At 43.7% G+C, this 27,774-nt stretch overlaps 1 protein-coding gene across 2 annotated transcripts; it reads left to right on the top strand.

The window, feature by feature from the left end:
• The first annotated feature begins 179 nt into the window (after positions 1-179).
• Positions 180-27,774, top strand: slc9a7 (solute carrier family 9 member 7). Of its 2 annotated transcripts, XR_003930402.1 has the most exons (17): positions 180-654; positions 2,947-3,149; positions 4,773-4,850; positions 7,777-7,853; positions 7,960-8,072; positions 8,174-8,279; positions 9,147-9,288; positions 9,426-9,531; positions 9,705-9,793; positions 10,830-10,943; positions 11,227-11,338; positions 11,428-11,581; positions 17,907-17,970; positions 18,956-19,038; positions 20,764-20,869; positions 25,065-25,722; positions 26,046-26,055. XR_003930402.1 is itself a non-coding variant. In XM_030082446.1 (16 exons), the coding sequence occupies exons 1-16, from the start codon at positions 378-380 to the stop codon at positions 25,317-25,319; spliced, it is 2,079 nt and encodes a 692-aa protein (XP_029938306.1). In that variant the 5' UTR covers positions 180-377; the 3' UTR covers positions 25,320-27,774. The 2 variants fall into 2 exon arrangements, 1 of the variants encoding a protein (XP_029938306.1); XM_030082446.1 differs by having other exon boundaries at positions 25,065-27,774.

The raw sequence follows: 27,774 nt of genomic DNA, 5'->3' as shown, positions 1-27,774 counted from the left end.
AAGTTTTGGGTTGCAGTGTGAAATTGTCCCTCCTCCAGACGAGGATACATCCCACAGAAACGTGCACTTCATCTCCTCCGGCCGCTCAAGCGTCTCCCGAGTTTCCTGTTTCGAACTGCACGATCATCACAATCCTCTGGCAGTGACTCAGTGCCTTGCTGGACCCGCGCTGGTTCTGACAGGGGCCGTCGGTCGGTGCGAGTCCTCGCGCCGCGGCGCCGTGTACCTTTAAAAGGCTGAACTCGGCGGTGGGTGCACGGCTCTGTGAGCACTGCTCGGCTCAGCTGTGTGGACCTTCTTCCAGCAGTGACATGGCATAGAGGCGCCGTGCGCTGGCACAAGCAGCCGCAGCCGCAGCCGCAGCAGCATCCCGCACCATGGACGCTCCCCGGGAGCGGAGCGCAGCGCGCCGGGCGCGCGACGCCGCGCTGCCCGTCTGGATCTTACTGGCAACGGCGGTGTCGGGACTGAAGGCGGAGGACGGCGGGATGGAAGAACTTGCCACCGAGAAGGAGGCAGAGGAAAGTCACCGTCAGGACAGCGTCAATTTGCTGACATTCATCCTGCTGCTGACCTTAACCATCCTCACCATATGGCTCTTCAAGCGTCGGCGGGTTCGCTTCCTTCACGAAACCGGGCTGGCAATGATTTACGGTGAGGCTTACAGATTGCACACACACTCACGCTCTCCTTCACCGCCGCCACCTTCCCGCAGGCTTTTGCATGATTCAGAGTCCCTTGTGGTCGTGCAGCAGGCAGGCTGCACCGAGGCGATGGGAAGATAAACCGGAGGAAACCAAGACACTGATTCCAGTCTGGACACACGCCTGTGCGTGTCCAGCAGCGGTCCGGTGGTGATTTTCTGGAAGGTGCTTTGGGCTGCTCAGCCCTGTCCGGCCCCCCTCCGGGCTGCTGCATGTGCAGCTTTATCCCTGCATGGCTGGGAATTACTACACTGACACATCTGACGGCACTTTAGCCGTGTCTGCGGTGCAGTGAGTTGGATTACAGTGAGCGTAATGCACCAGCTTGCACATGGTTGCATTGCAAACACGACCTTCCAGTTGTTCTTTCAGAATATCTGAATATCCCATTTGAGAATGTCTTCTAAGATTTTTAATTTATTTTACAGACAAAAAAAGTGCAGGTTTAGATCATCTGCTTAATAAAATGATCACAGTCTTAGGCTTTAACTTGGAATACAATCTCAGAAAATCAAAGCAGAGTTCAACATCCCCATCATTGTGAATAACAGTGATCAACTGAGACTAGGAAGTGTCTCTGAACCACAGTGGTCAGAGCATGTCTATAGGGACAATTAAACATTGCAACAGTTACATTCAAACAGAGAAAATACAACAACAGTAATCTAATGCCACTTGTTTGTCTGCTGGTCCGCTCTGTTTGACAGAAGTTCAGATGACTGTCTGTAACATGTATCTCTGCTTTAGGCAAATTCTGAGCAGGCTCTAATGGGTCCCAGACCCCAGGTTTGGATCCACTGATCTCACTCACCAATACAGAGTGAATAGCAGACAAAGCTGTTTTCCACTGGCAAAGAAAGGTTGGAAATTTTTACATTGCTGCATCCCTCATTTAAAGCATCGATCTTACGGCAAATAAACACAACAATGTAACAGTCATTGGCAGGAAGCATTTCTAAACAGAAGACAAATCAACCAAATGCAATTTCCCAAACTTTTTGTGTACTTTGTTCATGTGACTCACAGACTTTTTTTTTTGGGGATCACCTACGGTTATACAGCTTGACTAAATTAGGTAGCTGTTAAATGAACAAAGCTGGGTCCAGTTTTACAGACAATAAGTTTGTAGAGGAAGCCACTAAACATCATGCTCAATCAGTTCAAAATCCCCATGTCATGTGTGCCAAGCGTGAGTGAAACCACGACAGTGATCATGTTTCAAGATGAAAACCACTCCGCTGAACTGCATGGTTTTTAGTGGGTTTTTATTTCTTTATTTTTTTGCAAGTGTTTGTGTGTTTTCTTCAGGCGTTCAATAAAAATCCAGTCCTCCAAATGTAAATGATTAACCAAAGATGTCCACATTAAAACAGTTAGACTTTGAGTTGTTCAGTTCTTTAACCCTAAAAAGCAGAGCTCTCTCCGGTGCTTCTCCAACTAAACCAAATTTGAACCATGTGCTCCAGCAGGGAAGCTACAACCTGGCAAAAGGTCAAAAACAGGAAACCGACTGTTACAATAAAGCTGACATTTGCTGTTTTTCAGCTGTTGGGAACAGAGTTTGACTGCAGTACAGTCCGTGCACACATCCACTAAGTGCACCAGTGAGACTGGTGATCATCTTTTGGTGTGTTTTTGTCAGCAGACACACTCTTGGTGTTGTTGTTCTGATGCCTACTGTTTGATGTTGTGACTTGTGGGAACTCAGACAGTTTGCGATTGTTGGACTCTCAACGGTACAGAAGTGTTTGTTGCAACATTAATTAGTTGTATGGAGAACAGCTGCTTGGGAAAATACCCAGCGTTTCCTTCAATGGCACCGTTACGACATGTTGCACTTTCATGTCGGTGTCCTCAGGGAATACCTGAAATGTGTAAATCAGGTGTAATTTCAGTGTGTTTAATAGGAGCAGTTAAATCATGTCTTCTGAATGAACCATTTCCTGTGTGTCTGCGTGGTTAGGCCATAACCAGACAGTGATGCTCGTGTCTGCAGCAGATATCTGCTGTCTGATCAGAGGATTTATGCCCAATAACTGCCCACCTTGCTTCTTCCATCCGAGCTGTAACTCTCCACAAGGTCCTGCTCGTTGTCTTCCCATTTTTCTCCCTTTTGTTTTGATGCTCTGTGTTGTGCGTCGCCGCTTGATGCGGTTTCGCGCCTGGTAAAGAGGAAGCTTGAGGAAATCTGGCTGATCCTTAACTGATTTGGTGAACAAAATTGTCCCTTTCACTGTGTCAGGTTTGCTGGTTGGCGTGATCCTGCGTTACGGCATCCCGGCCACCAGCTACCACCACAAGACCCCCCCCAGCTGCTCGCTGAAGGAGGGACCTGCCAGCACCCTGCTGCTCAATGTCAGCGGCAAGTTCTTTGAGTATACCCTGAAAGGGGAGATCAACTCCAGAGAGATCCACAATGTGGAGCAGAACGATATGCTGCGCAAGGTAAGAGTGAAATGACGGCACGGTCTGAGAAAACTGCAGACAACCTGTGAATTCCGCTGCAGAGGTTTCTAGTGAAGTTGACAAACTACTATTAGCACCTCTTTACCACATAGAATTGAGCTGCTCCATCATGGGGGTCTGCAACCGTTATGACCAAAAGAGCCATTTTCAGGATTTTCCAACAAACCAAATATGTCTGAAGCTGAAAAACATGTTAACTGAAATTAAAATGAAAAAAACCCCCAAAACTAGAATTTGGCACTCAGAGAGCGCCGACCTCCGCCACAGCTCAAATCAGTCACCAACAACAATAAGAACACCATATATGATAAAAAAGCGGCGAGCGGCGCGGCACAATACCTGCAGGCTGCGTCGGGAGCCGTGAGTGGGGTGCTGGATGGGCCCCCCCACCTTTAATTCTGGGGGCCCCCCCCAACTCTGGGCCCGGGACAACAGACCCGTTTGTCCCCCTCTGTCGTCGGGCCTGCCCAACTATGTGAAAGACTGCCTATCTCTCAATGATAAAGAATCCTTTAAAAAACTCCTGGATCCAGACAGTGATCCGGATCATCACCAAAATTTAATGGATTCTAAGTTAGCCCCAGACCCACCTTTCCACTAAGTTTCATTGCAATCCGTCAATTACTTTTTCCGTAATGTTGCTAACAAACCAACCAACAAACCGACGTGATTACATAACCTCCTGGCGGAGGTAATAAAGGTTTGAGTTAATACAAACAATTGTGGCTGCATTCATGAAGTGTCATTGATACAATGTAGTGTAATTTTGTGGCCATTTTTAGAGATTCTTCCTCTTTTTTTTCATGATTATTCCCAGTTTAGCCCTTCAGCCACTGTGTGCTTCTAAATGTTGGTGCAGTTTGAGGAATACTAGCTTTTTTTTAATTTTGAAATTATTTCTGTATTTTTTTCCCTTATTCTTATATTTATCTTTTTTCTTTTCCCCCTTTTTAACTTTTTCCTTTTCCTGAAAAAAAAAAAAAATCCATATTAGTAACTTTAGTGTGTGTGTGATTTCTGTAGTTTTACCTACTTTTGTCCATGGTTAGTAAATTCATTTGAACTAATAAAATTATTTAGTTTTCAAAATAATATTTTGAAAACTAAGTATAATTTTCATGAGTTCTTGAGAATGCTTAGGCCCTCAAACATTTGTTCAGTGTGTACAGTAATAATAATAATTCTTTGCAATTCAGCTGGGTTCTATGCAGTGTAGCGCTCAGACCCTAATGGAACGTGTAAACAAGTCAAAACATCCGAAACGGCAAACGTCTTGCCATGCTTTTTGGGTTTTGTTCTCTTTGGATTCTCTAGAATACAAAACTAGCTTTACATGAATCTTACATATTGTACTTTTTATTATAATGTGATGTTGCCAAGCTAATAAAATATCCTGAACACACAACCTTGTATCAGTTAAAGAGTTATTTATGAAGTCAGTATATGCTTGTTGGGTTTGTGGTCATTTATCAATCTTCAGAATTAGGTTCTCAGAGCAAACAGGTGTTTGATAGAACTGCCAATTTTAGTTTGACTGGCTTTCATTTCATAGAAAACACAGTTTAGAAGTCTTCTCAAATTCAATCTTCTGACTCTTTCCAGGTGACCTTTGACCCTGAGGTCTTCTTCAACATTTTGCTGCCCCCAATCATTTTCCACGCTGGATACAGCCTTAAGAAGGTGAGTGTGAGGGTCTCTGAAGCTGAAGAGGTGTGAGCCACAGTGAGTCCAGACGGAGCTGTCTGTGGTTCGGTGGATGAAGCCACTGCCACAAACTGCTGCCTCATTGGACAGATGGCTCGCTCAGAAAAGCTCTCATTGGCCAGACTGCGCTCAGTGTTTGCTGAACATAAGTGGCACTTTTTCGAAGGGGAAGTCCAGAGCAGATGTCTTTCGTTTCCTATCTGGTGTTGTGGCTGCCACAAAAAAAAAGAAAAAGACCAAACGGCTGACACTGACAATGTGAACAGTTCCTGCTTTCACTTGTTGTTAAGGGTTTTCTGCAGGCTTAAAGCAGATTGTAGTATATTTGGAGAGTCTTCGGGACGTCTCTGCATTTTCATTCCAGATCTGTCACTGGGTTCACAGTGTGTGAATTTCAAGTGGAGCTGGTGGTTCTTCTTGCGCATGGCAACTGTGGCTGCCTTTGGTGCTTCAGTGTCTTGACCTTGAGATAATGGAGAGTGAAATGTGTTTGAACAGCTCGTGACAATGATCTACGGGCTTAATGTGACTGCATACATCAGACCCATCCAATTTCCAGTGATAAAAAGCATCAGTCAGCATGAAGGGAACGGGTCCCCTGAGCTGCCGCCTTGTGAAGCGCCTCAGGACGCTCTGATCCTGGCTCTCAGTGAAGCGGTGAAAACCTCTTTCACGGTGCGGCCAGCGACGGTGATGGTGTTAAACGTCTCTCAGAGTATTAACAGATTGCATTGATGGTTTACACGCTCACAGCCGTCTTAGGACGGAGCCTGGTGATTCATTTGGTGTATTAACATTGTTTTATATTGCCACTCAGTCTCAGGACATCGTCAAAGTGATTTAAAGCAAGCTTTATACTCGACTTTTCATCTAAAGTTGGGAGATGTCACTATATTTTGAAATGTGACAATGTCATATTTGCATTTATTATTTGCTTTTAAGTACTTTTTAAGCATCTCCTTGCATTTTAACGTATCCTGTTGGTGTTCTGAATGTGAAGCACATATCAGCAGGGATTTCTTGATTGCCACTTTTGCCAGAATGTGAAAACATGTCCTCAGTGTGGAGACAGTCATGAATAAGTAAATCATGTTAACTCTACAGAGCTTTGCCAAGCAATTTCCACATGTAAGAAAATAAATCTTAGAAAAAAGGTTTCTACAATTTTTGTCAAATTTTGCTTGAGTTGAACTGTCCTGCATTAATAAACCAGCGTTTTCACTTGGATGCGTGGCAGTTCACCACTTTACAGCCGAAACTGTTCATATGATTGATCCTTTAAAGTTAGGTGATTTTTACCTAGTACTTTCATATCCACTGAAATACCCATCAGTTGCTAAAGTAGCCCCATTAGAACAGCGGAGGACCTGCACATCTACAGCTTCTTAAAAAAAAAAAAACCCTCCTATGTAGATAAATCAAGGTCTCACCCACTGAAAATCAGGCATAATCATCTATAAGGAAGCATCTACTGTGTTATTGTGCTTTGGGATGCACAGCTGCTGTTGCATGATATTTGGGAATGCTGAATGTCCATATATCGCTGCCTTCTGCTACAGGTTATGTGACTGATGAATCGCGCTCATCTGCAGAGCTATTAAACATACGGTCTGAGGCCCAAAACTGTCCTGAAAGATTGGACATCCAGGCAGGCGGGGGGACATTGCAATAAGACACCAGCTTTCTGATTTTTCACTGTTTTATTAAGATTTATATTTCATACAGTGACGTAGTCATAATGTGAGGGTGGATATATAAAACATTCAAGTCAAAGGCTGCAAAATGCTGCAGTTTGAGGACATGCATTTGGACATTTCACTGTAGTTTGTTGAAGAGTTCTTGAAATGCATTGTTCAACTAAAATAAAGAACGTAATGGAGCTGTAGAAAAAAACTGCTTCATATCATTTGGCTGAATCAAACTGGCCCATCTGTGGCCCCTAAACTAACATGAGTTTGACTTTAATATTATTTCTTTATAACTTCAGAATTATTGTTGGTAGCTGCTCTTCTTTCAGCATTAATGGCTTTTAGGTCCTCTGTTTAGGCTAATCATAAATGTTAAATTTTTTAAGGGTTGTTCTCTGTGAACACTACATCTGTCACGGATTTGACAACAAATTTCCAAATAAAACTCACAGTAGCTGGTTTTAGGATATACCTGGTAATGCTCAGTCATACCAAACTCACGTATTTTCTCAACAAATGGGATATACAGGTAAATCTAACCTGAGAAAACTGTTGTCTTCTAGCTTTAAAAAGTATGACTGTTGCATGTTTTTCATGACGATGGTTCCTGCTGCTGCACAGTAATGAGTGAGCAGGGTTTTTCTGCTGTTCTTGTGAAATCGTAATTTCAAAAGGAATTCGCTGATCCAGACATTATGCCACACGAAAAGGGAAACAGGAAGTCATGGTAACCTCAAAGAGCACTGAAGTGTCTGTTGGTGTTCACTTTCATTACTATTCATTACTTTTAAGGAAAATCGAGAAATATGCAGCGCGGGCCTTGAAAGCTTCTTTCCTTCAGACGCTGAATGTTAGATGGAAGAACCGCGATTGTAACTGTTGTGTAAAAATGGGCACCATTTGCTTTATAGTCGGCACCACAGGGGTTCTGTCGTGCACATCCTGAACAGAACTGTCAGTTAATTCGTTTTATTTGGGCCGCTTTCTTCAGGAGTGAGGCGAAACGTTGCTTGTTTGCATTACAGCCACCTAAACAGCTGGGTGGGTGTTTGTGCTGCTTGCCCCCCGCGGCTGTGACTGACCCAACAGCCTCAGCCTTCAAAAGACAACTCCTATGTCGGTGTGAGAAATGTGGAGCTTCTTTTATTTGTTGAACGTGGATGTAAAACATGTTTTTATTCCTGCTCTTTATCTCATTTTTTCTGTCATTTTAGAGGCACTTCTTCAGGAATCTGGGCTCCATCATAACCTACGCTTTCCTCGGCACTGCCATCTCATGTTTTGTTATCGGGTGAGGCCTGTTCACTGTCTGAGAGCTTTCCAGCTAAACTCTACTGTTTTTAGGGAATGTGCTGTGTGGCTTTAATGCTACGTCTCAACGGGTTGTCCGCCTGCAGGAATCTGATGTATGGCGTGGTGAAGCTGATGCAGGTGGTGGGACAGCTGACCGATAAGTTTTACTACACGGACTGCCTTTTCTTCGGTGCCATCATCTCTGCCACAGACCCGGGTACGAGATGCTGAGAAGAGCAGCATGTGCATAAAAATGAGCCCCAGCTCAGCTAATGAATCAATCAATAAATAAATAAATATTTTTTTCTCTCTGCACAGTGACGGTGTTGGCCATCTTTAATGAGCTTCACGCTGACGGAGACCTCTACGCTCTGCTGTTTGGAGAAAGCGTGATGAACGACGCAGTGGCCATTGTGCTTTCATCGTGAGTGAAAACATCTGTCTCAGTGATGCATTTTGCAAAAAGTGAACCAGCCCGGTTGGTCCAGGTATCGGCTCTGGACCCTGGGAGCAGTTTCCTCCAGGTCTCATGATTGTTCACATGCATGCGTTGTCCAAACGTCACTCTTCTCACTCGACACATTACTGCTGTCCACGCTGTTCACTGTCTCTCTGCTTAAGGGGAAAAAATACACGGGGCTCTACAACATCAGCGTTACCCATTCCTCTCCTCATTTTCTCATACCCTGTCTGTCTCTCTTCGATCTCCTTTTATTGATCGTACATAAGTAAATGCAGGTTTCCTCTCGCACCGTTGCTGTGTGCTTGTCTTGATTAATGTACGTCTGAGTATTGACCACGAAGTCTACGCTGCTTTGGCTCTTTGTCCTCTTACATATCCTCCCACATATTTAAAATAAAAATTTAATAGCAAACATTTTGTGAGCTTCTTGTTCTCATAGTCTTCCCTCGGTGAGATGCAGGACTCCTGCAGATGTTGCAGCATTTCTCATGTGATTTTGCTCTCAGCAAACGCACTGAATATGTCCAACGCTGGACTTCTCAGACTCGCATGTCAAAACTCAACACATAAAAGTTTCAGCCTGCACAGTTTTGGAGCCTCTGTTTGAATTCAACACAGACCTGTGAGAGACAGGAGCACAGCTCTGCCTGGCAGCTCCAGCAACATAAACCCTCTGACTCCCTCTGCTGGAGGAGTACGGTTCACCCGCTGTCAGACGCTCCGTGGTCTTTGCAAAGATTTTTAATAGAAGTAAATCAGTTGCTTTCTGGCATTATTAAGCATCTGATGAGCATATTAAATATAAACTGAATCTTTTTTGTGTTTCAGGTCTATTGTTGCTTACCAGCCAGCCGGTGCGAACACCCACATGTTTGATGCTTCGGCCTTTTTCAAGTCCGTTGGGGTGTTCCTGGGTATTTTTAGCGGCTCCTTTGTGATGGGCGCAGCCACAGGAGTCGTCACTGCTCTCATATCCTTCTCTGAGTGCATGCTTTAAAAGGAAATGACAGTTTCACTCTCGCACCAGCTTGACTTTCCAGAAGCATTAATTTTTTTAAATCAATGCGTTGGATCCAAGTCGATGTTGCTCTTTAACTGTGGCCCCACGTCACCAAATTCACCAAGCTGCACTGCTTCCCGTTGCTGGAGACCGCCCTCTTCTTCCTCATGTCCTGGAGCACCTTCCTCCTGGCCGAGGCCTGCGGCTTCACAGGTGAGTTCTGGGAGTTCAGATTTAACAGATAATTTGTCGCACCGTTGCAAAGGAACGAGAGGAGCGACGGCTGGTTTCATTGCGAGGGTTCTGTGGAGCGGCTGAATCGTGCCATGACGTATGAATGTTTGTGTTTTCGCCCTGCTGTGATCTCCGCCTGTGTTGTCTTGCAGGAGTTGTGGCCGTGCTCTTCTGTGGCATCACACAGGCTCACTACACCTACAACAACCTCTCGGAGGAGTCCACAAAGCGCACCAAGCAGGTATGGTCTGGCACAGCCCGCAGCTGCAGCCCCACTTATCCATTTAGTTATTTCAGAAATGGTTTTGAACCCCCTGACAGTATGAACTGTGCCAGATGGTGCCACGATCAGCCTGCTGTGACCTTAATCGGGGCTGTCCGAGGACATCCCTCCTCCTGACATGACTGTTTAGTTTCCACACAGATAACACACGGCACTGGATCGCCACACACTTTCAAAGAAAGCAAAAACAACAATAACAAGGAAGTTTCCAAATATGGTCACTTGAATGAAAAACAAGTGACCTTGTGGTGAGTTAATGACTCCCACAGAGGAATGTGTGTTAAACACACACACACGTTGATTGTGTAAGATTTTAAGAATTGTGTGTAAATTATGACATTATGTGATACTTGTGTTGCTCTCAATTAGTTATCACTTCCATAGATATGCAGTGGTCGCACCCAACCCCACCAACTGAAAGCCTAAATCAGGGGTTCATGGCGACCTCTAGGGGTCGGACTCATTATGACTACATAATATCTACGGTTTCCAGCACATCATCAGAAGTAATTTGCAGATTATGGGGCAATAATATTTCACTTAGAGACTTTAATAGTCTCACTAATAACAAGTGTCTGAAAATAACACCCTGAAAATGAAACACTCCTTTTTCACATCTTTTAATGCTCTACAACACGTTGAGATTAAAGCCGACCTGGGAAAATTCTTCCTCTGGCTTTCATTTCTGTTTGTCTCCTTGTTGGCGTGTTTCGCCCTTGTTCTGTGCCTCCTGCTCAGAGCAACTTCAGAATAAATGGAGTCTTTATAATCATCATGGCAGGCAGGGAGTCAGCTACCCTGTCAGCTGGGGGGAGAAATATGACGCCTCCCACAGCGTTTCTGGGTTTGGAAGGAACAGACTGCAGAGTCTTGGCTTCACAGGACTTCAGTTTTGATATGTGGTTCCTTTAAAATCAAATTGAGACTGCTGTCTTTATTGTTATTTTCACATTTTCCCACTGAAATCCTGATTTATATACTGTTTAATTCACAGCTCTTTGAGGTTCTTCACTTCCTGGCTGAAAACTTCATCTTTTCCTACATGGGCCTGGCTCTGTTCACCTTCCAGAATCACATCTTCAGCCCCATCTTCATCATTGGAGCTTTTGTATCCTTTCAGTCAACTGTAACTCCTGTATATTCGATTTTAGACGTTTTTAGACGATTTGGCCCTTTTTAATTAATTTTGGTGTTTTTATGCATTTTAGCAAGAAGAGGCGTTTTGAAAATAAATCAAGTATGCAAGTAAAATAAAATTAAGATTAAAAAGTACTTTATTTACATGTCGTTTTCTGACATTAACGTTTTCCATGTAGCTCTATAATTTCTCTGTTTCCTGCATCCCTCCAGCATCACATTGCTCAGGAAAATTTTCTTGACCCAGCTGTCAGATTTCCATATTCATTGGAAGAGCTCTCAACATTTACCCGCTGTCTTTTCTCCTCAACCTCGGTCGAAGGCACAAGATAAACCAGAACTTCCAGCACATGATGATGTTTGCAGGTATTGAAACTCACCTATTTGCGAAGTGTTTCTTGATGTGCCTTGCTCAGTGTGACCGGACGCTCGTTGATCATACCTCCATGGCGTAGGGCTGCGTGGGGCGATGGCCTTCGCCCTCGCCATCCGGGACACGGCCACCTACGCCCGCCAGATGATGTTCACGACCACGCTGCTCATCGTCTTCTTCACCGTCTGGGTGTTCGGCGGTGGAACCACTCCGATGCTGTCATGGCTTCACATCAGGTGACAAAATGACTTTCTGCTCTAGAAATAAGAAAACTCTGTCTTTTCTGAACAGGGATGAATTTGCATCACCGTACGTGTGCTGGATATTTTCGCTATCTATTTTTTTGAAATTGATTGATGTGTTTCATAGAATTATATCATGATGGAAATCAGATACAAAACTAAAGCTCCAAGTGAACACTACTAGAGAAGTAGAGTCACACAAAGTGATGAAATCCAGACGCAAAGCAAATGGTGAAATGAGCAAAAACAGCTGAAAAATACCCAGACTATGGAAAAACATGTGACTCAAAACATGAAAACTAACCAGATGAAATGCTGAAACAACTCTGCAGGGCTAGAAAAACAAAGAAGCATTCTGAATTATGTCGACATGAAAAACCTTCATTTGCATCTTTCATGTGAGCTGAAACCTCTCCACTGCTTCTGAAGGGTGCATTTTCCTCAGAGGTGTATTTTTTCCATGCGCCCTCTCTACTTGCACGTTTTCTTGAAGCCCAGCAGCTGTCTTTGACAGAAAGCAAAGCCTCCTGCAGCTGCCAGTACTGAGCCGGTCCTGCAGTCTGGCGGGATTGTCCAGGAGATGGGGCCAGAGCTCTCCACGCTCCGTTTCACACTCCTTTTCACCCAGAGCCTCAAATCCCAGAGACTTCAGCCCTGTGTTTGAAGGTGTTTGACTCACTGTCTGCGATCAGAAGTAATCAAAGATGAGTACCGATTCTCAAACTTGAACCAGAAAGTGCTAGTGTGTGTGTGTGTGTGTGTGTGTGGATGTGTGTGTGTGTGTGTGCTTAGCGTTTTGCTGAGCCTGGCCTCACTTCATTTGTTGACCAGTGATGATGCTCTGGGGCTTTCTATTTGTCATGATAAAGCGGATTACATGCTCTCTCTGCATGCGTGTGTGTGTGCATGTGTGTCAGCGTGCACGCGCGTGGCGGTGGCGGCGGCCAGAGCGAACAGGCTCTGTTTAATATGAGTAATGCCTCCTCAGACCGAGCGGGAACTATTGTGTTTCGTGGAGGTTTAGAGCCCTGCCAAAATCACCCTGTGAACCCATCGCCATGGTAACCGGGACATGTGGTGCATGGCAGGCGGAAATCAGCCGAGCCGCACTGTGCTCTGGGTACCATCCTCTGTAGCTGTATGTGCATACATTTGCATATGTTTAGTCTTTTATGAGGGGGTGACACTTTAAAAAGCGGCCTCTTACCGAACCGCATTTTCTGCCCCTGCTTGATGCCACAAAATGAAATTTGCGAGACGTCATTTATAACTTTTTATGAGGGGACCGTCTGGCCGGGAGGCTCATTAAGCGCAGCGGCCTCGTGTGAGGGTGATGAGCAGGATGTGATGGAGGACCGGGCGTCGGGATGGAGAGCGCCCGGCGAGCGGAGACGCCGCCGTTATTAGGTTTTGATGGATGGCCTGTGAGGGGGGGGCGTGCCAGCAGCTCATCACGGGGCCCGGCGGTGCGGTCATGAGGAGATTTCTCTGTGTTCATGCTGGGTCAGGGGAACACTACTAATCTCTCTGCCTCTGTGTGAATAGTTCCAGGGGCAATTATATTAGTATGTGCTGCACAATGCTTTTTTTTTTTTTTTTTTAATGAAAATGATCTATGTGTGTCTTTAAAAAAAACAGGCCAAATCCTGAAAGAAGCTGACTGACAGATTAATTTAACATGTAATGTTAACTTTCACTGAATGATCCCTGTGTTTGTTTTGTTTTTTTTTTCCTTCTGAGTACTTGACCCAGTTGGATCAGTCCGTATAGAAAATGAATGAATACGAAGTTCAACTGAAGCCAGACCCATGTCTTTGTTTTCATTTAAGTGGAGTTTCTCTTGAATAAAAGTATGAATTTCAAGTAATCCTTCTTACAAATAGATTTCCATCCTTTAAAGCATAGAACAGCAGGGTAGTTAAACTCAAAAATATTTAATCTCACGAACCAAATCATTGAGGTGTAACGCACTGATTGGCAGTCTTCAATATCAATAGCTAAAATTACAGCCTTCAGAACCCAAAAAGGTGGACAATGATTCTAATAATTTATGATTTTTGGACTAATAAGGGCTGAAAACGACTATTTAGTCTTATGAAAAGATAACATTAAAAGCAGATTCATATCTGTGTTTCTGCAAAATGACAATCTGTTAATCCAGCAGCAAGGATTATGTAAATTCCGTATACTGTATTAACAGAGACAAAAACTTTATCAGGATAAATAGTTCATTATAATAATTTACTCCTAGAGTATCCTATGGTACGCTGTTGGTTTTTTTCACATTAATTTGCCCTCCCTCCAGGTATGTAAGTTAGTTTATCAGACACAATCCAGAACAATATTTTTGTGACCCTCAGCTGTGTCAGTGACCAGAAGGCCTCCTGGAGTTCAACATCAATCAGCGTTTTCTCTCTGGACTTCATCAATGCCGGCGATTCTCCTCTTCTGGTGAAAGTTTGGAGCTGGAAAGTTGACGGCTGAATCCTCATCGGAGCTGACGTGGTTTTTAAAATATGAATAAAATGAGTGATTTTGACAGGAAGCTGTTAGGCTTGGTCTGAAAGTGGAAGTGAGGTACAGTCAGTGTAACTGCGGTTAAAAGATCACGCCAACAAATGACATCAATCATTCCCAGTAACTTTTAAAGTTTGTGAAAGGAGCTGAATGGCGGAATAAATTTAAATGAGAAACCCTGACTGATGTAGTTCAGCGGCTGATAAAATGAGTTGCTGGCAGCATTCAGCTGCTCTGAGGGTGAAAAGAGCGTTAAGAAAAACCGCTGAGCTGCAATTGAGAGCTGATCTTTCGCTCTCAGTTTATTGGTAAAAGATGAAAGCGGTGGAAGTGTGTGCCGATATCAAACGAGCTGTCTGCGGCGGAGCCGCAGTTATTTCATCCTGCTTTTTAATGTCGGTGCCTGAAACATCTGCCGGGCCGCTGTGCCAAGTCTGAGGATTAGAGCGTGTCCCCTAAACACTGGATCATCACCGCCGATCTGCACAGACTGTTGCCAATTAATGTTTTTAGAACACTGAGTGGTCACTGCTGTCAGCCTGAACTTTCATTCGCTGCACATTACACTCTCTATTAAAGTATTTTATGACCCTCATTATTAATGACCCTGAAAATAATTGGAATTTCAGATTTTATGCAACTTCCAGTATGAAGTTACAGTTATATTCAGGGTCTTTGATACTGTGTTATAAGTAATGCATCCCTGTAACACCTCTATTTTTAGCAGTGATACACTGGAGCTGATTACTGCAGAGCTCCTGTGTCTCTCTGTACACTCAAGTTATGGTTTGCTTTAGCATTATCTATCTTATATAATCTATATATAATCGCTTGACCAGTCCTGAACTGTGTTTTTCAGACGGCAACATGAGAGATTCTCTCCTGTGACGTTAACCTTCGCCTGCATCAGCTGTGATATTTGAACTCTACATAAACTTTTTTAGCAGCTTGTCTTGAGTTCATGAATCGGTTTCTGTCAAAAACTGTTTACATTCACATCATAGAGCATCTTCCTCCCACTAACTCATGCAGCGTCATCATCAGTTGTTGGTGCTGAAGTTGTCAAACTCATCTCAGTTCACGGGAAGGACCAACCGACCCCAAACCTTTTCTTTTGTGCGACTAAAAAAAAATAAATTAATAAAAGACGGATGAATCATAAAGACCTTCACATTTAATGGACTTTAACCTTAACTTGAACATTCTTTTTAAAAATGTGAAATCTTGACGGCTGCAGTCTTTCTCTTGAGAAGAAACAAGAATCCTCAATGCCTGGCTTTCATGCTCATGCTGTCTTGCGAGCGGTTGAGCAGCTAGCTGCTGCATAGCGGATCTCTGAGCTGTGAGAATCATCGTCATTATTACCATCTGCCGTTCAGTTCTGGGTCTCGGAGTTTGGTTATGAAACTGTGCCGCCACCGCTAGTGGACAAATTGGGGGCAGCGGTAACTTTGCAATGTCATCAAATCCTAATTTTCAGTGCAGCAACTTGCACAACACCATTTATGAGACTTTGTTCAGTCTGTTTTTAATATTCAGTTTGTTTGTGACGTGACAGATTTGGGAACAGAAAGCCGCTGCGGCGAGAGCATCATCTTGGAAAGTGGGAGTACCTCAGGTGTGGTATCAGTGTGAACAGTCTGTCTGACTGTAGCTGCTGTTGGGGAAAAGGTGTGGTTGCACAGATCTTCACTGTTTGGCTTCTGCATTGTGTCTGGTGACGGGGAGCACTGGCTGTCTGTGAGGGCCTGCAGCAAAAATGAGTCAAAATGGGACTTTTTAGATTTTTAAAACTACCACAAAACGCGACGTGAAACGAGCGGCTGTCGGTGTTGGAGGTGCTGCTGGTTGAAGAATCACCTCCAGGAGGAAATGTGGTGAAATGCTTCAGTCATCGCTTTTCTCTGGGTGATGTGAAAACTCAGTGTTTTCCTTTCTTCTTCTTCTTTTGCTCGCCGTCTCACTCTCCACCAGTTTTTCACACAGCAGTGCAAAGAACAAATTATTCTTTGTCCACCCTGAAGCGGCCCGACACCCTCGTGTGAAGTGGTCTGAAAAGTATGCGCAAACGAAAAGAGGAAGACTCCAAGACGAAAGAAGAACTGACCAGAGATGCTTCCTCCAGCTCTGGATCTGTGAAGGATCACATGTCTCGAAACAAAACTGCTTGCAAGGAATATTTGATGGATTAGAGGAGAGGGTGTTTTCAGGATTAGGATTAAAGGAGGCTGTTCGGTGAAATTAAGTCATCCGAGCGGGCGGTTGAGCCAGAGGAAGCATGCGATCATGTTTGTTTCTCATCAGGAAGATTGTGTGTGCGGCCGGGCTTCTTTCTTCTGGGGCCCCAAACAGTTGTGTCTTAATCATGAGGCTATTTTTCACAGATCCTGCCTGAAGCAGCACTGTTTTTGAACTGTAACCCCCCGCCCCGCCATTTAGGTCCTCTTCATGCTTTATTGTGTGAGAGACTGATAGCGGAGACAGCCTTGAAGGCAGATACGTGCAGCCTGTTTCTTCTCAGACTGCTAAAGTGGAAAGACAGCAGCAGTTGTTCATTAATCCGGAGTGGACACTTCCTCTGCATGACAGCTATGGAGAAGTTTAAAGATAACCATGCACATTTAGCTGAAACTAGGACCGGGCAGTGTCAGATTTGACTGTGAAATTTTCTGCCTTGGACTGTGTCCACTATGGGATTATCCTCAGCTTATGTGAATTAAAAGTGCCTCTTTAAAATCTGCTTGTGTTCAGTTTTAATCCCTCTCTGTTAGTAAGAGACACCAGGAGCGAATATGAGCAGCGAGATAACAGTGCAGCCTATGGCTGAAAGGAATTCAGGAATATTTCTCTTGCAGTCACAGAAAAGGACTGACCACCACTTTTGCGGTTGTATAGTAAATATGACCATCAGCAGAGGCTTTTCTTAACTGGGTTTAATGCATTTTAGCCAAAAAGGGAAATAACAAGGGAGTGACTGTTCAATAGTGACACAAACATCTATCCAAGCTCCAAGCTGATTTTATTGCCATTGAAAATTTGAGTTTTGCTGGAGATCACAAGTAAGACTTGATGGAGTTCTGGCTGGAGAAAACTCAGCAGTTCCTGTGAGGAGAAACAGTGAGAAGAAAAAAAAAATCACAGATATTTAAGCCAACATGTCACAAATAATAATTAAAAAAAATCCAAAACAAAATGAACAAGTGACAGGAGGGTTTTTTTAAGAACCTAAATCCTTGTCAGAGTGTTACCTTGGAGTTTCGAAAATTTAAAAAAACATAAAAAAAACAACTTTGGGGTTGAGATGTTTTGTTCAATGTCTTTCGTGCTTTGAGGCTTGTGAGTTTAACACACACCCACACACACTTCCTTCAACCTTTCACTGGGTCAGATGTGACTGCACTGAAAAAGTTTCAGCTCTGCACAAACATTTGGTGTTTGGGGTTTTCAGCTTCCAGATGTACAAACCGTTTGCTGCTCTCCTGACTCTCTGATGGTTCTGATGCCAGTTTGCAGCTTTTGTTTGTGACATAAAGGTTCAGCGATCACCGGCTTCTGTGCGTTATGCTTCCGATGCAACTTTCCATCCGTCCACAAAGAGGCTACATCTGCAGGATGAAAATCGTGTCAATCGACACAGAGGCGCAGAGGTCACGAGTGGGGGGGTGGGGGGTGGGGTGGGGGGGAATTACAGCCATCCAGGATACGGGACTGACAAATGCTGCTGACTGGCATCCAACCAAGTATGAGTCAGAGTTGTAACTGTTTCCAGACTCCAGCTTATATTTCCTTTCTGTGTTTGCAGGGTTGATGTGGATCCTGATCAAGACCTGCAGCCCTGTGTGGACAACTTCCAGGTCTTACAGGGGGTGAGGATCCCGCGCCGTCTCACTCTGTTTTTGTGTTTTGTGCCACATCTGCTCTTGCTGCTGAAAGTGAAACTCTCCTGCTTCTGCTATTTTATGGTGATGCGGTCCTCAGTCAGCAAGTCTGATTACGTAAAAATAGCTCCGTGTGTTGCAAAACAAACAGAGTGAGTTTGAAGAAGGAGACTCCAAAGCAGAACGGCTCCATCAGACGTGGAGCGCAGCATGTTTTCACTCACGTTTGGGCCCCATTTCACTTACGATGATAAATATGTCCCAGATGAGCCGCTGAGAGGCTGGAGGGGAGAAAGGAGAAACTTTTCTAGTCTATGTGGTTTCTGATGTTCACTTCACTAAATTGGCAACTTGGTCATCATGAGATATTATAATTGCAGCAACTATTAAAAAATAGATGAACAAATGGCTTTGTTCTTCATTTTGGAATAATTTTGTAATGTTCATTTGACACCTTCAGTTTTCAAGCAATTGTTGAATAATTCAGAGTCCTTTTTGAACGCACAGGTGCACACCTAGTGATAATATTTGATTTTTAATATTAATATTATATATTTCAGGCTGCCTCTTTGTTTCAGTTCAATTCCAAGGAAATGCTAGTTCTAAATAAACAGCAAGCGAAATTAATCCTTTTCAGAGGTTCATTGTTATTAGTGCCATTATTAAAACTTGCCCAGCGTGCAACACGACATGGTCCCTGAGGGCCTCCAGGTGCCTGCTGGGATCGTGTTCGTTAAGCGGGCTCACCAGGTAAACTGTAAATATTTGAAACAGCGAGCACACTGGAGCTGATGCCTGTTGATTTGTGCATCTGCTTACTTCTGTACCTGCTTCTCGAACGTTGAGGCATCTACTGCAGTTGGAGATTGTCTACACTCAGAGAAGAACAGTGAAGTCTTCTGACTGAGAATCAAATAAGCTGGGTGTCCATGCATTTGGAGCATGTCTATTAATGTTCTGTGTGTTTCACCAGGATGGCTCCCAGGCGGAAGGACAAAGTAAAACCAAACAGGAGAGTGCGTGGCTCTTCCGACTGTGGTACACCTTTGATCACAAGTATCCTTTCTCTGTCCTGCTCTGCTGAAGCTGAGACACAGGCCGATATGGGTCATTTTGTTCCTTGGCCCAAAGGTAAATGTTTGGAGCACTTTGTGGTCATATCGGATGTGATATATAGACTGGGTCAATGTCTGTGTTTTGTTTCTTCTGAGGCGATATGTCTGGCTAGCGCAGCAGCTGCTTTTTCCCGTGGAGTCTTCCCCTCTGGTGAAACATGCTGTGTTGCAGGGTGGCTTCCTCTTATTTCTCAGCACTGAGGTGAACGTTTGAGACAGCAGACTTTCATGGTGGACTGCTCGATTTGAGTCTTATGCATGCTCTGTCCCCACTTTGACCGAATGTGCTGAGGAGTCGAGTTTTGCCGCTCACTGCAATGCAGACTTAATTACAAACAAAAGACGGAGCCGTTCTCGGTGCTGTCCAGCATTGCTAAATTACTTTGCTCTCAGGAGCTTACAGGTTCCTGAACAGAACTCATCCTGCTGGCAGACGTCCTCTGCATTGTCGAGCTCTAGTTCATCAGCTGAGAGATGTTTTGAGTTTCTACAATAAGAGAAAGTCTTCTGGGAAAAAAAAAAATCACTGTTTAGCTGCGTTTTAATGGAACTAACTGTGACTGTTTGGATTGTGGTTACCACTGCTTACAAAACCAGTGTGTAAACAGCTTGCCGGGTCTTTTCAGTCTTTGGCCATTGTTTACACAGACAATTATCAGCATCTTTATAAACCTAAAGCTTTGGATATTTTTTATTGACGACCTTACACACTTCAGCACAGTGTTAACAATAATCAAAAATATATGTATTTTGTTTAGTTATTAATTCTCCTAATCTTAATTTAGAATTGTAACAAATGAGAGTAAATGTCATTAATACAGAGAGTGGCAAAGTAACCGAGTGGTTACATCAAATGGTTGTTCCTGAGCGACAGCAGCTACAACTTTATTCACTCTTGTAATTCAGATATTGACTCAAAAAAACAAAAACAGAATAATCATGAATAAAAAGTTTTGAGTGAATGCTGCTTCTGTTGTTCCGAAACAAAATCCAAGCCTGTGATTTTTAAGATTCTCTCTACCATTACGTGTCAGGATTTGTTAAAATGTTAGATGTTTTAGGAAAGCTGTAATAATAATAGAAATGTTACTAATTTCACAGATTTTCCTCTCTTTTACGGCAATGACTGCACAAACGAGTTAATTTCAAAACGCACTGCTACTTTTTATCCATTTCACAAAGAAGATCTGCTCCTTTGTGGATTCAGCCTGTTGTTCTTAACCATGTTTCAGTATCAACTGTTGGGCTTTTGTGATCCGTTCCACTATTTTACCTGCTTTTTCCACTCAATGATAAGCTTTAAGTCCTCAAGTGACTGAATGATGAAGTTACATCAACAGTCGCTTCCATTTCTCTTCATGTTGAAATCTAATCCCTCAAATAGGAACGTGCAGTAAAGTCTAAAATTTCTTTTCTAACCTGGGCAACCAGACTTTGTCCTAGAGTCCTAGGTTTGTCCTAAACCTGAAATCAAACACACGTCGTAAAATGGAAAACAAATCCAAAACATTGTTGCGTAAAGTGACCACCAGTTATGCTTTGCTGATTTAAAAAGGAAAAAAAAAAATGCTTTGTACCTCCCATAAAGACAAATAAATGCAGAATAGGCCTTTCTTTAAATCTGTCTCTGAAACATTTTGAGTTTTCCTCTTTAACAGCTGAACAGTTACCTCAAGCCCATTCTGACGCACAGCGGTCCGCCCCTCACCTCCACTCTGCCCAGCTACTGCGGGCCTCTGGCGAGCTGTCTGACCAGTCCACAGGCGTATGAGGTGAGCACGAAACACCGCATGCACACAAACACCGCATGCACCTGCGAAACGCTGACCTCCCCACATGACCGGGGAGCCATGAACAGTCCAGGCTCGCATTGCAGAAGCTGTAGAGGATCACGTTTGTGAGTAATATCCAGTCAGACGTTTGTAAATAATGCTCCTGAAGATTTTATCTGGGGTTAAAAGAAGAGAAATGTCTGATTGATGGGCCGATAATTTCCCCTGAGTGCTCTAAAAAGAGCTGAAATGAAACAACTGTGACTTTATCTGAGGTAAAGCACTTTTTCCGACTGTAGATTAAGTCGACTGGTGTTTAGAATGCGGTGATTAGACTGATTGGCCAAGGTTCAGTGTACCTGAGATCTCTGAAAATGGGGCCACATACATTCATGATCTCAGGAACAGAAAGACGGCCTGCAGGACATGATTTTATTCTGTCTCATGAACATTTTCATTCTGTTATCATCTTTACAATAGTTACCAAGAGAACATAGCACGTATTTCACCACATTTATACTCTACGCACATCAAAACACTGCATCAGATTGATTTTCAATATGTGCACTCCATGCCTTTTATTAAATTCCTACATAACCTTCAAGTAATTCATTGTTACAGAACATTAAATCATAGAAATGAAATACATCTTTTTGAGGACTTACGTGTCCATGACGTGTCCTGAACTTGAGGACACGGTGATAAATCTAATTACATGAAATTTAATTTGAGGTCTCATGCTCATTGTAGCCTTCGAGTCACGCAGTACAGTCATATCCACTGAGATATGTGTGTTTATGGGTCCATCCATCTACTTTTCTGTTCATTGCCTGCGAGGTCATGATATAGAGCGCTCTTCAACTCACCAGAAACGTATTATTAAATTCTCCTTGAAAATGAAGAGGATCTGCTCTCTGTCATTTAGGTTGGAGTAACCTCTTTTGAATCACAGTATATTCGTTTAAACTGATACAGATGTGTTTGGAAATGGGCTGAAAAAAGAAGTCTGAGCAGGGTAGTGTTGTAGGAGTATTTTCTAACAGGCATTGTCAGGATAATCCTGATGAGCAGAGCTTCACATCTCTGGTGGGCATAATGCCGATGGTCAGCCGTCAGAGTTAAGTAGAAGAGATCCGTCATAACAAACTACGAGAATAACACTTTTTCTCACTCTCTGATTCTGGTAATGTTATTGTTTTTGCCTCTTTTTTTTTTTCCTTCTTCTAACGAGTAGCTGACTGCAAACTGTGATTTTATAACAACACTGTAAGACATGAATGTAATGAATTTCCGACAACATATTTTTGCTGACTGCAGATTGCATGACAGAAACATAAGTCTACAGTGTGCTTCAGGCGATGTGAAAGCACAAGAATGAGAAGAAAGAACAGAGCTCTTTCGGTGTTGATCTTCATATTGCAGATGAGACTTGATGGCATTCGCCTTATGACTGAGATTATTGCACCCTGCTGCAGATGGAATCTGGAACCAGTCAAATGTTTCCCTGCTGGTTTTACAAACTGCTCAAGAAGGATTTCTTTCAGACATGCCTGAAACAATAATGCAAAAAAACAACTAAAAAGATGTGTTGGTGCTGCTGAAATGAAAACTTAAGCTTTCTGCAGCTCATGTTGAAGCTTTCTCTCTTTTCTTGGGCTCAGTCTTGAGTCAGTGCCTCAGGACGGCTCTTTGTGAATGCTGAAGGTCTCTCTCTCTCGGGAGAATTGTCGTATGGACAAGGCTTTCTCGTGGCTGCCAGTTGACACACAAAGAGCTGAGGCCTTCAGCAGGAGAGAAAATGGATGGTCGAGAAGCCTTTTTGCATTCAGCGAGCACAAAAGGGCCTTTTCAGTGCCAGCTCAATGATGACTAGTGTTCTGAAAGACACTGCGCTCTGATATTTTAAACAGAAATACCCATTGAAGGCCGGGTCACACTTGGATTCACCCTTCAAATTCTCCATTTTCATTTCATGCAAAATGCCTTCACATTATAGTCTCCTCGCTGGGTAACCTCCTGGGTAGAGTCACGCCGTCGAGGGTGCCTTTCTGCACAGCACAGTAGAAGATGGTCACTTATGTTTGTTAAATTCTCTCAGTACTGCTTACACAGATGTTTTCCCTTCCTCGGGTGGTTGTCATTGGTTTGCCGGTGCAGGGCTGCCAGCAGGCCAATCATCAAATTAGGTGGTTTTTCCAAAATAGCAAGTCCATTGAGGGTCCTGTGGAGCCAGTTGGGGAGAGTCGGGATTAAAAAAGAGTTACTATTTGGTAGAAGAGGAAACATAAAACCAGGAAACAAACATTCATGCAGTGAATAGAACAAAGTGGTCCCTCTGCTGGACCCCTGGGGTGCAAACACAGTCTGAAGTTAGTCTCTTTCCCCTCTGTGCTTCACAGTCAGACTCACAGTTAAGCTCATGCTAATTTGTTTGGGTGTAGATGTTTCCGCATTGTCCCGATTTCTGCCAGCAGTCCTCATGTTTTCCAGCACAGACACAAAACAATGTTCAGAATAACATTGGTGTTTACCGGGGAAACAATTTATTACCCTAGAAATAACTCGGTCCTCCTGACAATTATACCACAGACTGATCTTGTGTTGTCTGGCATCCCAAACTAAACTTTGCTGTCTGCATGTTGCTCGTCTACCTCAGCTGTTCTGTTGCAGCTGTTTCTTGTGATCATTAGTTCAGTTATTTGTTTATTTCGAGAACAGGTGTCGTGCCGAGTTCTGCGTCACAGCATGAAATATATCCTCCGTTCTGAAACTCTCCATCTGCCGCTAGGATTATTATTACAGCATTGCATCAGTATACCTGCTTCTTCAGCCCTCTTTTCTATCACTGTTGGAGCGGTGGATAATGTTAGAGCCTAGAGGCTACCGTCGTCATTTACTAAAAAAAACACACTGACTTCATCCAATAGTGTTGAGCAAGCTACTGAAAATTGCTAACTGCACAGTTGCAAACATCTGTGAATAGTTGCAATTACTATACTGGTTACAGCAAGTGAAATAATCATTACATGACTTTAAATGGTCTAACTCAGTCAGGTATTTGTTCATGTTGTGCAAATAGTGGTAATTGTGCATTATTGCTGTGACACATTAGCTGAGCTTAGCTGTGTTAGCAGTTCTTAAAAGAAATGGATGAATGAACAAATGCAAGTATGGTCAATGTCTGCAGTCAGGTCTCCATGTTGCTTGCTTTCTTTCAGTCTTTGCTTGTTGGAAAAAGTGGTGAATATTTAATTGCAGTTAATAGTTTTCGAAATGAAATGAAATAATGGGACAAGCCCATCATTACATTAGTCTGCCTCTTAATACGTGCTTTTCCAGCTATCCATGACTCTGAGCCTGTTGGCCTCTGCCTCCACTAAATACTTTAATCTTCACAAAGTAGGTCACAAATGTATAGTTTAATTTTCTGAAAAGGCTCGCCAGTTTGTTGAAGAACAAAAAAAAACCCAACAACAAACAGCTCTAAAAGATTTCTCCTTGGCCTTTGGCAGCCTTGTGTTCATGCTTTCTCCAGTGACAGTGTGTGGAGGGCGTGCAGGACGGTGTGCAGTGGGACAGTCATGTTACTATTTTAATACAAAAGCAACCACTTTAACTACGCAAAGTGCCTGCAGGATTTATGTGCAGACTTTCCTCTGTTGTGAGTGAGCTGTTGGAGAGACATGGTTATGTAATTTTTTTTTTTTTTTTTTTTTGATCCCTTCATTGCAGTAATCCCCACTTCGACCTAATGTTAACTCATCATGCTCCCCCCGAGGACATGGGCTGCCTATTGATTGTCAGCTGGTCAATTAGAGCTACGAGAACCTCGTGTTTTGAATCGGTGAATGCAAATAATGCTCTTTGGAGTTACGATGACTTGCGTCTTTTTCACACTTCTCATGCATGCACACAAGCTGACTGTGGAGCTGGTTTGTGTTGCTGAGCAGCAGCCTGTGGTTTCCTGTTGTTCTTTGCTTTAATTTCACCCTAATGCTGTTTCCACCCTGCAGAAAATGAAGATAAAAATGCACAAAAGCAGCGTTCCTCCACAGTATGCACGGCTAATGTCGTCTGTTGGCGCCACATGTGCTCGCACCGTGCGTCCCACATCTGTGCATGTGTCACACCCCACCCACCCTGCTCTGGTTCTCCCGTCCCTCCCCTCAGTGTTCCGCTCTGTGTTTATTTTCAGAACCACGAGCAGCTGAGAGACCCCGACTCTGACCTCATCCACAGTGACGCCGACCTGACCTTCATGTTCGGCGACACTGCCATCACAGCCAATGGGGCGTCGGCCAACGCCGCCGGGGGCTCGGGCTGGAGCGCCAACGGAAAACGGAGCGGCAGCACGTCAGAGGAAGCGCTGGAGCGTGAGCTGGACTCCCGCGAGCAGGAGCTGCTGAGCCGAGGCACGCGCTTGGTGTTCCCCATCGAGGACCACGTCTGACCCCCACCTTCATCTGCTGCTGACTCTCCCTGACCTGATGCCCCACCTCCTCCTGACCCCGCCCCACCCCCACCCCGGACGGACCCCCCCTCACCCCCGGCTCTCAGCCTGCGGTCCCTCATAGATGAGACGAGCTGGGAGAAATGAGAGCAGGTGAGACGGAAGGGATCAGAGCCACTCTGAGGAGCCGAGCTCGGAGCTGCAGGAGCGTTTCATCCTCATTTTACAGAGATGGAGTTTATTCTTCAGCGGACAGGGGTCTTCGAGAGTGCCAGTAGAGGAAATCTCTAGGTTTCTGCTGCTTAATCAGAGGGGAAACCAAAATATGCAAAATTCACTCTGTTCCTGTGAACATGTGACACTGTGCATTTAACGTCAGAGTCAGAGGAGCAGAAAAAAAAATGTTGCGCTTTCTCATCATGTGATCTGACCAGCTTCACACACACCAGTTAGCATTGTTACACACACACACACACACACACACACACACACACACACACACACACACACACACACACACACACACACAAAAGAAGAAAGTATTATTCTCTCAATTCCAACCAGTGTAGAGGTCACCAAACTCAAAACGCCACAGATCGAAAAAAGGAATTTCCTTCTGAAGCTGCTTACAATCCACTGATTTGGTGCGTTTGTGAAAAGGTCCAACTGTTTCAAGACAGAAGCATCCGTACGGAGGCGGCGGCGGCGGCGGCGGCATGCGACGAGCACGGTTTCTTCACAAACGCCACAGCTGGTCACGGGTGAAGAATGCAAGCATGTAAATAGCTACAATGCTGAGCTTTGTTCCTCTTTATTTTCCGTGCTTTTCACGCCCCATGACTGCTACAGATGCGTCTGTGCAGCTCGTCCCCGAGCTGCCAGGAGGCCGTCTTATCTCTGCCTTTCTCCAGTGTAACATCAAGGAGGCACATGAGAGTTTCGATGCTGATCTTTTCCTTTTTCTTTCGAGATAATCCAAAAACTTTTCAGAAGAAGTGCAAGACATGCGCTGTAATGCAGTTTAAAAGAAATGTATGCACTGAAATTATAAGCAAACTTGAATCTTTGCAGAAACTTAGCTTTGCCAACTAGTTAAATGAATTAAGATGATTTAAAAAGTTTATTACAGATTATCCCTTGATGGATTTCCTGATTGTTTGTCAGGGGCCAATGTCCACATACTGCTTTATTTTTGGTGCTGGCATTTTTTTTTCTCCGACTGATTTAATTTAAGTGAGAACATGTGCAGTTTAGAAAAGAAAAAAGAACTGTCTACTTTTTTTCTGTCATCTTTTGTTGTAATGGAGGCTCGTTTTCCTGCTCTATTTGCTGGACGTGTCACCTGATTTACCAAGAAGATGGAAGAGAACTTGTTTCTGCCATGTTGCTCCATGTGAGATTTTTCAAAATGTATTAGAAAAAAAAGAAAAAAACTGATCAGAACGAACACAGACCGAGGCTTCAGCTGTCTGGTATTGTAAAGATCGGTTATCTTGTCTGTCACTTGGTTCAAGTATTGATTCATTTTGTGCACTTTAAAATGATGCTGAGAAAAATGATGCCTGACATGTCCCGTTTCCTCCTCACCAACAGCAAGAAAAGGTTCAGTTCATTATGATAGATGTAATTAAAAGAGAAAATCCTCATCGGTAAGCTGGAAACGTTGCTCTGAATCTTGGTTCTTGAAGCGGCTCACCTCTGTGATTATCGCTGTGTCTCCCTGTTGCTTCTTGCACCGAGTCAGTCTAATACTTTTGTTGACATTAGGTTATTTCTTATTATTTCAAAGCTTTAAAAGAAAAAGAAGACGTATTGTGCCTTTAAAATGAAAGACACTCAAAATGATTATATATCTTAACAGTGGTGAATTCCAGGTTTATAAACTGAGAGTTGCTCTGTATTTTTTTTTTTTTTTTTAAATTTTATTTGCACTGTTGGCAACACTGCCGATTCTATCAGCTGTAGGTCTGTAATATCATCCAGACTACAGGCGTATGCAGTGTTTTCTTGCCTTCTTTGCTTCTAAAGTGCTCATTTCATTTGCTCTGCTGTGTCCTCCCAGCACTGTATAACCGCTCAGTGGACCCCCTACCGTTACCTTTTTTTAGTACCCAATGTGACGTCTTGCACAACTCGGCATCTCAAACCCAGAAGAGTGTTGCTCTTCGCTCCCACGCTCTGACTTTAAGGTGAAGTAGAGAAGAGAGGCCACTGAGCTCACAGGGAATGTTTTAAGACACACTCGCCTATGACCTCCCTGAGCAGGCATTGCGCTTTACCCTCATTAACGGTGTGTACACACCAAACATTTTTAACTCTGGCTCGTTCACCCACTGTAAAAACCTCAGAGTTTTCATGTATAAATGCAAACACATCAACAATAACTCCTAATTAGGTGTTTTCTTTCTTTCCAGCTGTCATTCTGTATTTTCCTTCTCCAAAAAAAAAAAAAAAA

This window comes from Salarias fasciatus, chromosome 23 (assembly GCF_902148845.1).
Source record: "Salarias fasciatus chromosome 23, fSalaFa1.1, whole genome shotgun sequence".
In the NCBI taxonomy this organism is placed as follows: Eukaryota; Metazoa; Chordata; class Actinopteri; order Blenniiformes; family Blenniidae; genus Salarias; species Salarias fasciatus.
This window is presented reverse-complemented; position numbering and strand designations above follow the sequence as displayed.

Bases quoted from the DNA above. Each gene is read 5' to 3' on its own strand.
- slc9a7 (XM_030082446.1), top strand. From the start codon at position 378: ATGGACGCTCCCCGGGAGCGGAGCGCAGCGCGCCGGGCGCGCGACGCC. The intron at 9,289-9,425 runs ATATCCTTCTCT...CTGTGGCCCCAC, and splicing joins CAGGAGTCGTCACTGCTCTC to GTCACCAAATTCACCAAGCT. The intron at 11,339-11,427 runs GTATTGAAACTC...TCCATGGCGTAG, and splicing joins GCACATGATGATGTTTGCAG to GGCTGCGTGGGGCGATGGCC.